The sequence below is a fragment of the Myripristis murdjan genome, chromosome 22 (genome assembly GCF_902150065.1).
Source record: "Myripristis murdjan chromosome 22, fMyrMur1.1, whole genome shotgun sequence".
Classification (NCBI taxonomy): domain Eukaryota; kingdom Metazoa; phylum Chordata; class Actinopteri; order Holocentriformes; family Holocentridae; genus Myripristis; species Myripristis murdjan.
Genome location: NC_044001.1, coordinates 2,705,477 through 2,720,097, shown reverse-complemented (window position 1 = coordinate 2,720,097; position 14,621 = coordinate 2,705,477). Strand labels below are relative to the sequence as shown.

The 14,621-nt window shown below is 41.0% G+C and overlaps 1 protein-coding gene and 1 pseudogene across 1 annotated transcript in view; both read left to right on the top strand.

Moving 5' to 3' along the window:
* The window catches only part of LOC115353980 (tripartite motif-containing protein 35-like), a 993,629-nt pseudogene that overhangs the window by 541,754 nt on the left and 437,254 nt on the right, over positions 1–14,621 (top strand).
* npas3 (neuronal PAS domain protein 3) overlaps positions 1–14,621 on the top strand; it is a 357,351-nt gene that overhangs the window by 71,325 nt on the left and 271,405 nt on the right. The window contains exon 2 of the mRNA XM_030044091.1: positions 10,390–10,488. Coding sequence (XP_029899951.1) covers positions 10,390–10,488 — 99 coding nt within the window. The remainder of the gene's footprint in view (positions 1–10,389; positions 10,489–14,621) is intronic.

Sequence of the window (14,621 nt, the reverse complement as noted above, 5' to 3'; positions counted from 1 at the left end):
TTGTCTGGTAAAGTTGTTGTTATCAGGTATATTCGTGTTATTTCAGGTTATTAGTTGTTTGTATGGTAATGTTGTTGTTATCAGGTTATTCAGTTGTTTATTTTCAGGTTGATTAGTTGTTTGTATGGTAAAGTTGTTGTTTATCAGTTATTTCAGTTGTTTATTTTCAGGTTATTAGTTGTTTGTATGGTAAGTTGTGTTTATCAGTTATTTTAGTTGTTTATTAAGTTAATTAGCTTGTTTGTTGTAAAGTTGTTGTTTATCAGGTTATTTAGTTGTTTATTTTCAGGTTAATTAGTTGTTTGTATGGTAAAGTTGTTGTTTATCAGGTTATGTATTAGCTCATGTGGTAAAGCGTGTTGTTTTTCTGTTATCTGGTTGTTGACATGTTGTTTACCTGGTTACAGGCTAGCTGTTAATGTGGTAAACTGTGTTGCTGATCAGGAAAAACGTTTATTTGTTTGTTGTAACTCTGCCGCCGCGCCGTGTTTGTGTGGTAAACGATGTTGTTACCTGCTGCACTTAATATTTTATCTGCTGAGCGGTGCTGCGCGCGTGTTACTGGCAGCTCTGGACGCAGCGGGACGTCCGCCTGCCAACCTGCTGACGCTGTGTGTGTGTGTGGTGTGTGTGTTGCGCGTGTTTTCACACTGCTGATTGTGAGGCAGATTTGTGGATTGAGCCCATCTCTTGTAAACAGAGAGAGAGCTGTTAAACATTGTGTATGTCCTGTGTGTGTGTGTGTGTGTGTGTTGTGTGTGTGGTGTATGCCACCCCCTGTAGACTTCATTCAGTCAGAGCACACAAACGAGGGCAGAGAGGAAACGAGCGTGCGGGGCGAGCGAGGCCTTCAGAGAGCGAGGCAGTGTGTGTGTGTGTGTGTGGGTGTGTGTGTGTGTCATGTTATGTATGATAATGTTAGCGACTGTTCATTAAAAGTGCCAGAACATTAAATATTAAACTCTGTGTTTGGATTGTAATGGATTTATTCATCAGCGAGCGATCATCACTTCCTGCAGGGAGAGAGAAACCAGACCGAGCGTTTACAGCACAACAACGGACACACACACACATGCACACACACACACACACACACGCCGCAGCAGCGTCTCCATCGTGTCTCTTAGTTAATATTGAAATAATTAAATGTTAGCAGCTTTGTGTTGCTGTGGAGGGAAGATGACGGAGCGATGAGAGAAATCTGCGCTTTTTATTCCTTAATTTGACTCGTATCATGTCCACTGTTTTGTCCTCTGACGTCACTCACACACGGCTGTTCAGTTTTAGTTTGTCTAGGGTACCAGGAAGCCTCCTCAAGCGTCTTTTGTGGGAAAATAAAAATGGTTTAAAGATAAAGGTTTGTTTTTTTTTTTTGTTTTCTGGATTGGGACCAAAATGTCAGAGAACTGCCTGGTCATGGCTCCTGACTGTCACAAAGCAATAAAATAAAATAAAAAAATAAAAAAATAAATAAAATAAAATAAATAAATAAAATAAAAATAAAGAAATAAAATTAAATAAAATTAAAAAATTAAATTAATAAATTAAATAAAATTAAATAATAAATTCAGGCCCTGTCAGTTTGATTTCACCGATTTGCCTTTTCCGGTTCAGTGATTTATTGGATAATTTTGAAAATGAATGGAGAGCCATTCAAACAGGGTCGAGTCGAGTGATGTTTATTTTGGTGATCAGTGTGTTTTATTGATTATGGAGTTATTCCCAGTGATGCAGTGTTTCAGGCCTGGGAAGGAAAAGCACAACTGACCCTGTCGTGAAATTTGATTTCTTGACGAGATGAGGATTACGTAACACGGGATTATACACAGACTCTTACTCGCCGATAAAGAAAAACTAAAGAAAAGCCTCTCAGTGCTGTGAGCCGCTACAGGCCAGGAAGAGTCGGCTACAAACTCCAGTGTGAAATGAAATCGTTGTTGTTTTGTGTCGAGTTTTTAAGCTGCTGAATTGGAAAGTTCCTGCAGACCGGTGTGCAGTGACAGACCTGCGGCAGAGATCTGGAATGATTTGAACAAGGGCAAACAAAATCTGGTGGATTAAGAGGGAAAGAGAAAGCCGGTCAGCACAGGTGGATTTCTGCAGGAGAAACCCGATCACTGTCGCTTACTCGCTTTTTTCCGAGTGATCCTGTGCAGGGAGAGAGAGCGTAAGGAAGGTTGACGGGATAAACACAATAACTGTGCAAAACTGTCCCGTTGAAGAGCGCCGGCTCATTTTACATCAACATCTGGGAAATGTGGAGTATTGCTGCTGTTTTCAGTGATCAGATTTCCTGCTTTAACCGGGTTGCCCACAATAACTGGGTTTTCTTGCATGCCTGTAAACACACCCAGTCACTATATTTACATGAGAGCAAAGACACCCTACTTTCCAAATGTCTAAAATCTACGGTAGGCGCCTTGATATTGTGATCAGACGCCATGTGATTTTTAAGAGGATATGATAAACTTTTCACCAGGTGTTTTTTTTAGTCGTGCTAAAGGATTACTTATGTTCTTAGATATGTACTGTATTACAGAAAATAGTGAGAAAAAGTAGGAGTAGAGCGTGCTAGGTCTACATTGGCGCATTGGTAACACTTTACAATAAGAAACAACAATTAACGTTAGTTAATGCCATAATAAACATGAAGTAACAGGTAATAATCATGAAGTCAGGTAATAATAATGAAGTAACAGGTAATAAACATGAAGTAACAGTAATAAACATGAAGTACAGGTGAGGACAGGTAATAATCATGAAGTACAGGTAATAAACATGAAGTAACAGGTGAAGTAACAGGTAATAATCATGAAGTAACAGGTAATAATCATGAAGTAACAGGTAATAAACATGAAGTAACAGGTAATAAACATGAAGTAACAGGTAATAATCATGAAGTAACAGGTATAAACATGAAGTAACAGGTAATAAACATGAAGTAACAGGTAATAATCATGAAGTAACAGGTGAAGTAACAGGTAATAATCATGAAGTAACAGGTAATAATCATGAATAACAGGTAATAACATGAGTACAGGTAACTAACTGTTAATTATGTGTCTAAGAATCAGTACTGATGCTGTTTCATGCTAAGGTATTAATTTATATGTTATTTAAGGGTTATTGTAGATATTATTAACATTAGTAAACGCCATATAATCATAATTAACCATTACGGCATTAACTAACGTTAATTGTTGTGCTCTTATTGTGAAGTGTCACCAGTGCATTTTGGATCGGGGTTTAAAATTTCCACTGGAAAAGAGGATCCAAGGCAGTCGTGAAAAGTCGGGTTAAAAAGCCTCTGATACTGCAGCTAATTCAATAAATATAATCAATAAATCAAAAATCAACAAATAATAAAATTACAATAATAAAAGCTCCTAAAACCTCCAGAGGACACAAACATCATCTACTGGATTATATTCAACACGGTGACGCTGTTCGTATTCCTGATCATGTGACCGTGTCATGTGACCTAGGAAGACGCTCGTCCTCTGTCCCGGGTCAGCTGCTCGTCTCGCTGCTCTCTGATTGGCCGCCGCGTCGGACCTCTTTAACGGCGCTCCTTTCTCAGAGCTGATCTGACATCAGCAAAACAGGACATTTATTAACCTTCAAACCACAACAGGTAGTGGAGTTGATAACCCACTCACACACACACACACGCACACACACACACACCACACACACACACACACACACGCACACACACACAGAGCCACATTCTGGATGAAACAGTGTTGTTGCTAGGAAGGGATTTGAGGCACAGCTAGCTTTACTGCTGCACTGGAGCAAGACCGAGCGGCTAAAACCTGGACCAAAACATCCTCACTGGCTGGGACAGTGTGTGTGTGTGTGTGTGGTGTGTGGTGTGGTGTGTGTGTGTGTGTGTGTGTGTGTGTGTGAGAGAGAGAGAGAGAGATAGGAGAGAGAGAGAGGGTTCTCTCATGTGCTTTTGAAAATGTGTGTCCAGCTTTCCCGTCTTTACTCCTCTGTTTGCACCATTTGTCCCTCAGTGTGTGTGTGTGTGTGTGTGTGTGTGTGTGTGTGTGCGCGCGTGCATGTGTCGTGTGCGTGGTGTGTGTACTCGGGGGAAACAGCTTTTGAACCTGGCCTGGAAGTGCTGGCATTCTCATAAACAAACTGAAGGGTTACAGGTAGCAAACAGGGGACGATGGAGAGCATGTTTGTGTGTGTGTGTGTGCGTGGTGCTGTGTGTGTGTGTGTGTGTGTGTGTCGGCTGCTTGCTAAACTGACACATTTTCATCACATGGTTTATTTCTGGGAAATTGTAGAAAAAGAGGAAAAGGGCAGATTTCTGCGGCTCTGTGGGCCACAACAGGACAAGCCAGGATTAGTTTTCACTCTGCGTGTGTGTGTGTGTGGTGTGTGTGAGTGTGTGTGTGTGTGTGTACTCTCAGACAATGCCCTGGTAGCCATTTGTAATATATAGTCGGCCTTGAAAAATGGCCCGATCTCCCCTTCGCTGTCTGCAATTTAGCTCTGCCGGCGCCCAGCACACCCATTGTACTGCCTCCCCTGCCATTTGGGCCTGATAGAGTGTGGTGTGTGTTGGTGTGTGTGGTGTGTGTGTGGGTGTGTGGTTGCGCGCATGTGTGAGCATTTTATGTGCCTATGTGCATCTCTGTGTGCATTTACCCATGAGTCTAGCCTGTGGTGTGTGTGTGTGTGTGTGTGTGTGTGTGGTGTGTGTTGTTTACACTCGGTTTATTGAATTTTTTGCTGTGCCTGAGTGTGTTGCAGATGTACCAATCTGTGTGTGTGTGTGTGTGTGTGTGTGTGTGTGTGTGAGTGTGTGTGTGTGTGTGTGTGTGTGAGTGAGTGCTCCTCTACCTGCCGATGGTAAACTCTCCAAAAATGACAGAGTCACCTGAAGGCATCAATCTGGAACAAACAGATAGATAAGGGAGAGAGAGAGAGAGGGAGAGAGAGAGGGGGGTAAAGGAGGGATGCAGAGAGAGAGAGTAAAAAGGGTAAAAAGGTAGAAAGGGAGAAACAAACAGCATGAGCGATAGAAAAGAACAAGAACGAAGGATGGAAGGATGTGGGGAGGAATAAGGAGGTAAGAGAGGAGGGGGAGGGGGGGGAGAGAGAGAGAGAGAGAGAGAGAGAGAGAGAGAGAGAGAGTGAAAGCAGGTGGGAGAAGAGGAGGGACAAAGAGATGAATTTAAGGACAGGAGGAAGGAGAGATGGAGTGAAGAGAGAGACAGAAAGGACAGAGAGAGAGAGAGAGAAGACGACGCATCGACTGCCTCATAAGCTCTCTCTCTCTCTCTCTCTCTCTCTCTCTCCTCTCTTTCTCTCCCTCACTCAGCCTCACCTCTCCTCCTCCCTCACTCTCCCTCTCCGTCTATCATCCCTCCACCTCTCCATCCCTCTCTCTCTCTTCTCTCTCTCTCTCTGCAGATCCTTTCACCAAAGGTCTCTGCTCTCTTAATGGGACACAAGAGAGGAGGAGAGGTCAGCTGTGTGTGTGTGGGTGTGTGTGTGGTGTGGTGTGTGTGTGTGTGTTGTTGTGTGTGTGTTGTGCCTGGTGTATAGAGCTGAACCCTAAACTCTCAGTAATGCAGGAAACCTTTAATCTGAAATCTGACAGCCGCTCTGTGTTGACGCTGCAGAACCTCATCATTTCTGTTTAAAATGTACAAAATAAAAGTGTAAATGTATCTTATCTGTGTGACTTGGTACAGTAACACAGTCAGAGACCTACTGTAGATATATGTACATGCAGACTGACTCTGACTGTGTTTACATGGTCTTTAGTATCCTGGTTTTGATCGGGTTTTTTTAAGTATCCCGTTTTGTTGTTTTGCATGTAAACCACCCCGAATTCAAAACCAGGTTATGCCCTTTTCCCGGTTTCAAGAAACGTACTCCGATGGAAGCCGGATACTGGAGCATGTATACACCTCATCCCGGTTTCTGACGGCTGCCCACCGTGTGCGCAGGCGCCAGAGTGACGCACCAGATAAACAGAAACATGGCGGCAACGAGAGCTTCCCGTTTTTTGGAGCGATGAAGAGACGAAATTTGCCTGAAAATAATGAAAGAACTCAACATGACTACTGGCGCTTTTCTGCTAGCACCTACTCGGCTCCACTCGGCTCGCCTCGGCTCGCCTCGGTTTCGGTCGTACCGAGTGGAGCTGAGTAGGTGCTGGGTGGAAAAGCGCCATATTTGTTCAGATGGCAGAAGACACAGAAATGCCGACCTGTTCAAGTCTGTTGTGGACGAGCTACGTGACGCTGTTTCTTCCACCCTCGCACCGCTGAACAAGTTAGTCCGGTGGAAAATATTGAAGAAGCACTACTGAGTATTTACTACCGCTGAGCCGCTAGAAGCATCAGAGCTCTCATGTTTGTCTGACTTCTAAATATAATAAATATATCACACTTCCCGCTTAATCTGTTGTAAATAAAAGACGTAAAAGACACAACACGCGCCTGCGCAGAGAGGATGCAGTGATCAGAAAACGGGTTGCTGGTATTTCTCATGTATACAGGGATATGAATAACCGGGTTTCTCTGTGTTCCATGTAAGCATATCCCAAATATGCTCAAAGCCGGGATACTAAAGTCCATGTAAACCAGTCATTGACTGGGTTTTATTCTCATGTGTGAACTAGAATACAATAGAATAGAAAAGCCTTTATTGTCGGCGCTACTCCTGAATATGAAACTATATCATAAAAAAAATGGGTATTGCATGTAAAATGTTGTGTGTTGCACTTAAAATGCTGTAAATAAAATCTCTGGGTTCCATAAAGGGGTTAAGAGGAAGCCGTTAGCGCAGGTGGATTCCTGCAGGAGAAACCAGATCACTGTCGCCGCTGAGATCCTCACACTCTCACGTCTGAGGCCAAACTGGAAGTACACGTCACCCTGCTGGTGCCTCCTTAAACCGGCACTAGATGGCGCTGTTTTGTACAGTTCGGCTCATCAAAGACGCTCGCTAAGCACAGAAACATTCATCAGAAACGTCTGATTTTTTCAGACCATCGTGTTGAACTGTGAATATTTGAACATCACATTTACGGCTGAATAACGACCACAGAAATACAGTTGTCCCTCGCTGTAACGCAGTTCACCTTTAACGGCCTCGCAGTTTCGCAGATTTTTTTTTTAGTGCAATTTTCCCTTTTTTTTTTTTTTTACAGCGCATTGTGTTCTGCGTCCTGATTGGCTAAGGGACTGTAGACCATTGTCAATCAGTCTCCTCCGTGCCGTGTCTCCTGTACAGTACAGAATGCGTTCATTCTATAATACTGGACTTATTTTTCTACGAAGGTTTGCAACTTTGAGAGTTTAACAAGAGAGAAAAGTGAGAAAATGTTAATGCCTGTCTGAGAAAAGTGTATAAAGTGTGTAGTGAGGGGTTTTACAGCCTTAAAACATCTAGAATAATTGTAAAAAAATAAAAGCTGACTACTTCGTGGATTTCGCCTATTGCGGGGTTATTTTTAGAACGTAACTCCCGCGATTAAACGAGGGACCACTGTAATTCAAATTTTCCGATCGCAGAAGCCTCCGCAGCAAATAATAATAATAATAAAAATAAAAATGAGCTCCTGCAGTCAACATGTGTCAATCTGTCAGACCTGGTCAGCATCATCGAACACACCTTTTGTCTAACTGAGCTTCCTTACCTTGGCACTTAAGAAATGGAAAGTCAGTGCAATGACATGTTTTGAAGCAGCAACTCAATGATATAAAATGTAAAAAAAAAAAAAAAAAAAAAAATCTTGGAAAAAAATCCCATAGACTGAATATGGGGACTACTTTGGTAAATTGTGCATTCACAGATCGTTGTTTCTGGAAATATTGCTCTATCTCTGTGTGTGTGTGTTGTGTGTGTGGCTTAAACTGGGGGGCGGTACAACTTATAATGACTTTAACCAGGATAATACACACACACAACTGCTGCTTAGAAAACAATAAAAAGCCAGACGATTGCAAGCGAAACGAGCCGGACGCCGCCGGCAGCGCGGCGATCGGACGCACGTCACTCACGAATTTCTCCTGCGTCTTCAGAAAACAAGTTGATGAAGTTTTCATTTATAAAAAAAATAATAAAAAAAAAAGCATGCAGGTAAAACTACATTATTCATCTGTTTATCCCCAAGGTCTGATTCTGCTGCGATCAGATTGCTGATGGAGCGCCAACACTTCACAGCTAATGATTTTGCCGGCGCTGAAGGCAGGTGTGATGCGGGCTGTTGAGTAACTTTCATGGCTGTTGTGTAATCCCCGCCACCCAAAAAAAAAAAAAAAAAAAAAAAAAAAATCCTACCCAGGCTTCAGTGAGAGAGCAGGCTTTTCGTCCTCGTCTGTGCTCTGTTTTATTTCCCTGCCGCCGACAGCAGCGACGTGTGTTCCCCAGTCATGCATCAAGAGATCAAATCTAAAAGCAATACAGTCTCTGGACTTACATCTCGCCGGTTTAATTTTTGAAAACCAACTCTCTCTCTCTGCCTTTTCTGTTTTTTTTTTTTTTTATTTGTCTTTTTTTTCCCCCCACTCTTTCCTCGTTTTAAAACCCAAATAAGTGGCGGCGGCGCTGCCCTCGCCTCACCCCGCTGACAGGAACAATAGCGGCCGGCTCGCCTCAGAAAGCTGTGTTTTACAATAATACCCGTCCACAAAGCAAGACCGACAATGTCAATGGTTTTACGGCGCGCTACACGGTGCGGCTAATGTTCTCCTCCGAGCCGGCGCCGCTCCACTGCCTCTCTCTCTCTCTCCTCCTCTCTCTGTGTGCGCCGGTGTCTCTCGCTCGCTCTCTCTCTCTCCTCCTGTCTCCTGTTCTCTCTCTTATTCTCTCTCCCTCTCTCTCTCTCTCGGTATGAAAAATCCATTCCTGCATGGTTTTTGACAGCCTGTCTTTGGTGGGTGTGTAAAATTCAAATAATTCACTGTGCATAGACAGTCACTTTGGGGCTGCTTTGTATTTCGTATTTGACTCCGTGTCACTTCGCCTGCCTGTCGAGTCCCAGCCGGCGGTATTTAGCTTTTCAAAACCCCAAACTGGAGTTTTATTTCATTTTTTTCCTCCTCCCCTCCTCCACCTCCTCCTCCTGTTAGACTCTTTCCAAAGCCGGGGAGCTGTAGGTATTAGAGCCTCAGCCGCGGCGGCAGGTAACATCTCCAAAATAAAATAAACACTTTTGCTGTTTTACGGGGCCGACAGGAGATTTTATTTCCACCGTGGTGATGAATGGGAGGAGTTTAAGGGTCAGAAATAAGAAATCAAACTGCTCTATTGGGTCTGCACTGTAAAAACTCAAAATCTTACCAAGATTATTTGTCTTATTTCAAGTCAAAAATGTCTTATTACTAGTCAAAATATCTCATTACACTTAAAATAAGACATGATCACCTCAGAAGTAACTTGTTTTTAGACAATTGTCTCTTGTTTTAAGTGAAAATTTGCTTGAAACAAGTGAAAATTTGCTTGTTTCATTGGCAAAATCTGTTTCTTGTTTCTAGCTAATTTTCACTTATTTCAAGTGAATTTTCACTTTTTCCACTGGCAAATTTTGTCAATGAAACAAGCAAATTTTCACTTGTTTCAAGCAAATTTTCACTTGAAACAAGAGACAGTTGTCCAAAAACAAGTTACTTCTGAGGTGATCATGTCTTATTTTAAGTGTAATGAGATATTTTGACTAGAAATAAGACATTTTTGACTTGAAATAAGACAAATAATCTTGGTAAGATTTTGCATTTTTGCAGTGTGGTTGAAAGAAAGAAAAAAACAAAAGAGATCAGGGAAACACTGAATTTCTACAAAGTTGGTGTATGGATTAAAGATGGTCTTGGTTCATCCAAAAAGTCAGCGTTCTATTTGTTTTTTTATTTTTTTTGTTTTTTGTGTGTTTGTCCGCTGAGTTAGAAATGCCCAGAATAAGTTGTCCTGTGAGCATCAGCCCTGAATCTGAATCTGTGTGTTTAGGAATGACTCGCTTTGCATTGCATTCATCTTCCACTGGGCGCTGACATCTGTGTTCTGCTTACTCTGACTTTTTCTAACTGTGTCTTTGTGTCAAAGAGGAAGGCGGTCTCTTTCTCTTTCTCTTTCTCTCTTCGCCTCCTTTTTTCTTTCTTTTAATCGCACTTTCTTCTTTTTTTATTTCCTCTCTTTGCTTTCCACTTCCACTTCTCCTCCTCTTCCTCCCCCTCCTGCCATGTTTTCTCCTTGTCACTGCTCTTACTTTCCTCGGCCTTTATCTTTCCTCCTCCTCCACCGTCTTCTTCTTCTTCTTCTTCTTCTTCTCCTTCTTCTTCTTCTTCTTCTTCTTCTTCTTCTCCTGCTCGTTTTTGCTGTTGTTAAGACCCTCTTCACGTTTTTGTGTTTGTTCCACAGTGACCCCTACTGGGAGCGGCCGGCTAATGCAGGCAGCTGCTCCGCCGCCCGGCCCAAGACCCTGCACCTGGCCGGCCAGCAGCACACCTCCTCGCCATGGTAACGTGTGTGTGTGCCCGTAGTAGTAGTAGTAATAGTAGTAGTAGTAGTAGTAGTAGTAGTAGTAGCACTACTGGTTAAAGTAGTACTGTGTGTGATTTTGTGTGTTTTCTTGAATCTGAGCAGTGTGACTGGTTGCTGAATTTTATTTTGAAATGCAGCGAGGCCTCTTGGACAAATGGACCGGGTGTTTGTCGGCCTGCAGCGCCACCTGCAGGCGGGAGTCACTCGGCACGCTTACATGCACACTGAACTTCCACTGTTATTCCGAAATTTGCCAATAATCTGAATTCGATGCGGGTCAGAATCAGAAGGAGAAAAACGTTATTGATCCCCGAGGAGAAACTGGGTCAGGTGCTGAAGTTCTCACGAGAAGAATATCTTACAAGAACAAGTTAAATTATGAGAAATAGAAAAGAAATGAGAAAAAAAAGTATGTGCATTATGTATAAATACGTGCATTAATCCTGCTTGTGCATTAATCCCAGGTAAACTATAGTCTGGGTGAATACTCTTCTCTGATTGGCCGGCAGGTGTGTGTTTAGACGGTGTATTGCACACGTAGTTCGGCTCAAGTTTAATCAATCGTCCTGTGGTCAACCGCTAGCTGACGTGTTACCATGGCAACATTAAAAAACACAGCTGGCGAAGCTAGCAACTAATGAAAAGACACCGATGGATTATTTTTTTTATAGTGTTTCCTCCTCTCTCCTCGATGGTTAATTGGATTGTGGTGTGGAGTGTAATCCGATCCATGTCTTCTGCCCCCTGCTGGATGATTCGTGCACTGCAGCACCAGAGACGTGCAGAGACCCCCTGCTGGTGTTGCTTGGATATTTTTGCCAGTTTTGAGAAAGTGAAGGTGATGTGATGTCGAGGCGATGCAGCTTCAGTGCAGCAGATACAGAATGTGTAAGACACCGTCGTACAATCTGAAAAAAAAAAAAGTCTTATGTTTGAAAGTACGTATGGAAATTTTTTAAGGAAACTCAGAGTTTAAGGAGTTGAAAATGTTGTGTTCTGTATATTTTTGTTTGTTAAAAAAAAAAAAAGAAAACATGCTAAGCACAACCAACTTGCAACAAATTCTGGATATGTCAAGTATGATACAGAACAAAACTCATATATGATAAGTGTTACTTATTTTAGATATATATGTATTTTTAAATTTGCCAGAAGATTCAAGAAACACGAATTTGAGTTTTCAGGCTTTACAGGATGAAAGCAGAGAATCAGCTGACACAAAACTTTGCCTCCTCGAAGTTTATTGCACACCGTCACATTCATTATCCTTTACTTGTAAAAAAAAAATTCATTATGTATAAATTAGTGCATTAATCCTACAAAAATATCACAGCGATAAATATAGTAATAAGAAATTGAGCACGTAAAAGAGGTCCACGTTATACACCATGTGTACACAGAGGATATTACACTGTTGAATTGTTGTAAAGAAAAACAACGTTTTCCTCTTGGATATTCCTAATAAGACCCTTTTTTTTCTGAATGTAGCATTTTCCTATTAAACCAACCAGCCGACAGTTTGCAAGGCTGGAGGAGAGATGCATTTACAAAATAAAAGCCCGCATCTGTGGTCAGAGGAAGAAACACACCTTTTGAAAATTATGAAAGACTTCTATGCCAACTGGTTTTTGGATATGGACAGAACGAGGATGTGTTTGCACAGCTGCATGTAAACGGGAATATGAGTGGAATATTCATGTTTGTCAGCCATGAAAACAGCTTAGTAGGAATATTTTCTCTTTTGGAAAACCAGAATATTTAGTGCATGTAAGCGTTCTCATTATAGATTTGCACTGTGGAAGCAAACCAGTGCAGTGCAACACACACGCCTGCACACAGGATCCAGATTATTCCGCTCTCAAACAGATTGTCCTGCAGCGTTTGGTGCAGATTTAATCCGGCAGGACGGCTGGAGAGCAGCTGGTTGACACTTTGATTTTTGGTGGCGATCCACATTTGGGATTCCTGCTATTATCCCACCTTCACCTCATATGTTTTACTCTTTTTTTTGTCCACATCAACATTTAACTGGTAATCACAGCTAGAAAGCTCCTGTTTTTCTGAAAGTGTCCACATACCTGGTGCTAAATACCTCAGAAGAATCTAGAAATGTTGTCTTCATATCAGCTGCATCGTCCGCTGCAGGCACACAGTGACGCTACGGCCATGGCAGCTGGAACGTTAGACAGTTTTCAACGATAGATCCCAATTTATTGCTGCTTCTTCTATCGTGCATGCTTTTCTGAGCCACAAATCAACTCTGCCTTTCATAAGATGGCAGGTATTTGTATTTCTTCCCATATGATGTGAACTTTGAGACCAACAGGTTCTGAATCGTGACGGTGTGTTTGCAGGATCGGCTTGAACTTTGGGTTTCAAAGAGTAAAAGTGTGGACTTGTGTGAATATGTGACATGCGCATTAAGGTGACAGGTTCATGTCTAGATGCTTATTAAAGAGCTGCAAAGGCATCTTCAGCTCACTTTAGACACTGACTGCATGTTATTTTCATTCATCAGAATCAGAATCAGAAATACTTTATTGATCCCTGCGGGGAAATTGGGTCTGCTCAAATTCTCTTGAGAAGAATTAAATTACCAGAAATAGACAAACAAATCAGTAATACAACAATACGTGCCTTAGAAATTTGTATGTGCATTAATAATGTAGACATTATGAGTGATTAGTAAGGCTGAGATGAAGATTTTTCATGATTTAAACTTGTTCTTGCTGGTGGGAACTTTATTCCAAACACGTTGCTTGGCCGATCTTTGTTCAAACTCACAAAACTTTATTTTAAATTGCAGTCAACATCGCAAAGCTTCCAAAGAAGCCAAACACGTCGTGTCTCATGACCGAGGCGAGAACAGAGAGGCAGAAAGTGCCATGTCAGCAGACACAGGAGACAAACATGGTTTAGTTTTTCTAACTCTAAAGATGCAGAACGGCAAATTTAATGGCAAATGAGAATCAGAATCAGAAATAGTTTTACTCCCGAGGGGAAACTGGGTAAATAATTAAAATAAATAAATAATTAATAAATAAATTATTGTAAAAAATATAAAAATATATAGTAAATAAAAATAAAAGAAATAAAAGAATAAAAATAAAAAATCTAAATAATTCAAATGTAAAATATTACAAAAAAATATTTAAAAATGTAATTTGGGGGAATTAATGGGAAATAAAAAATTGCTTTGATCGCTTTATGGCACAAAACAGTAAGAGGGCGCTGTTCTTCTCTGTCCTGACAACAATATTCCAAAAAAAAAAAAGAAAAAAAGAAAAAAATGGCACAACAGAAGCATTTTACATAAATAAATCCCGCAAATTAAAACTGCAGTGATCAAAATTACAAATATATGGATTGTTCAAAGTCAACTTAGAAAATATTTAAACAGCAGGAAATTCATGAGATGCAGATTATGTGTTTTTTTTTCATGTATTTGTCGAGTTTAAACGCTCTTGACTTAAATTGTTTCTCGACGGTTCTGATTATTGCAGTTTCAGCATCTTTTTTGTGCCAGGAAACATCAACACGGTTTGATAAACATGAAAGTAGACGTGGAAGCGCATTTTAAGATCTTTCTGGACTCTTCATGTAGCTGCACATCTGCCCTGACAGCTGGAAATCCAATCAAATTTACCCAAAATATCACTTTTTATCACATTTTTTTGCAGAATTTCCTCGACTTGCGGTCAGAAACGTGTAAAATCCTGCAGCTGGAAACAAAAATAAACATCAAAAAACCTGCATTTACGAAATTTTCATGTGACAAACTGTAATGTCACATTTCAAGTCAACAGTGTTTTGATTTCTGGCAAAAAGACGATGATGTTAATATTTTATAATAATGATGATGATGACGATAAGCTTTAGTTATGAGGTAGTTTTTAAATATGAACACGGCGATTAAAACACGACAGAAGACATAAATCCAAATATATAATAAAGACGACATCGATAATAAAACACAAAGGTAATGAAAAGTAAAGCAGAATTAAATCATAATTACAAGTTAAAAGTGTTTTTTTTTTTTTTTTTTTTTTTAATTCTGAGGCAAGAGATGAAACAGATTTGGGAAAACACTACAGTCGAGCTTTCCAGCC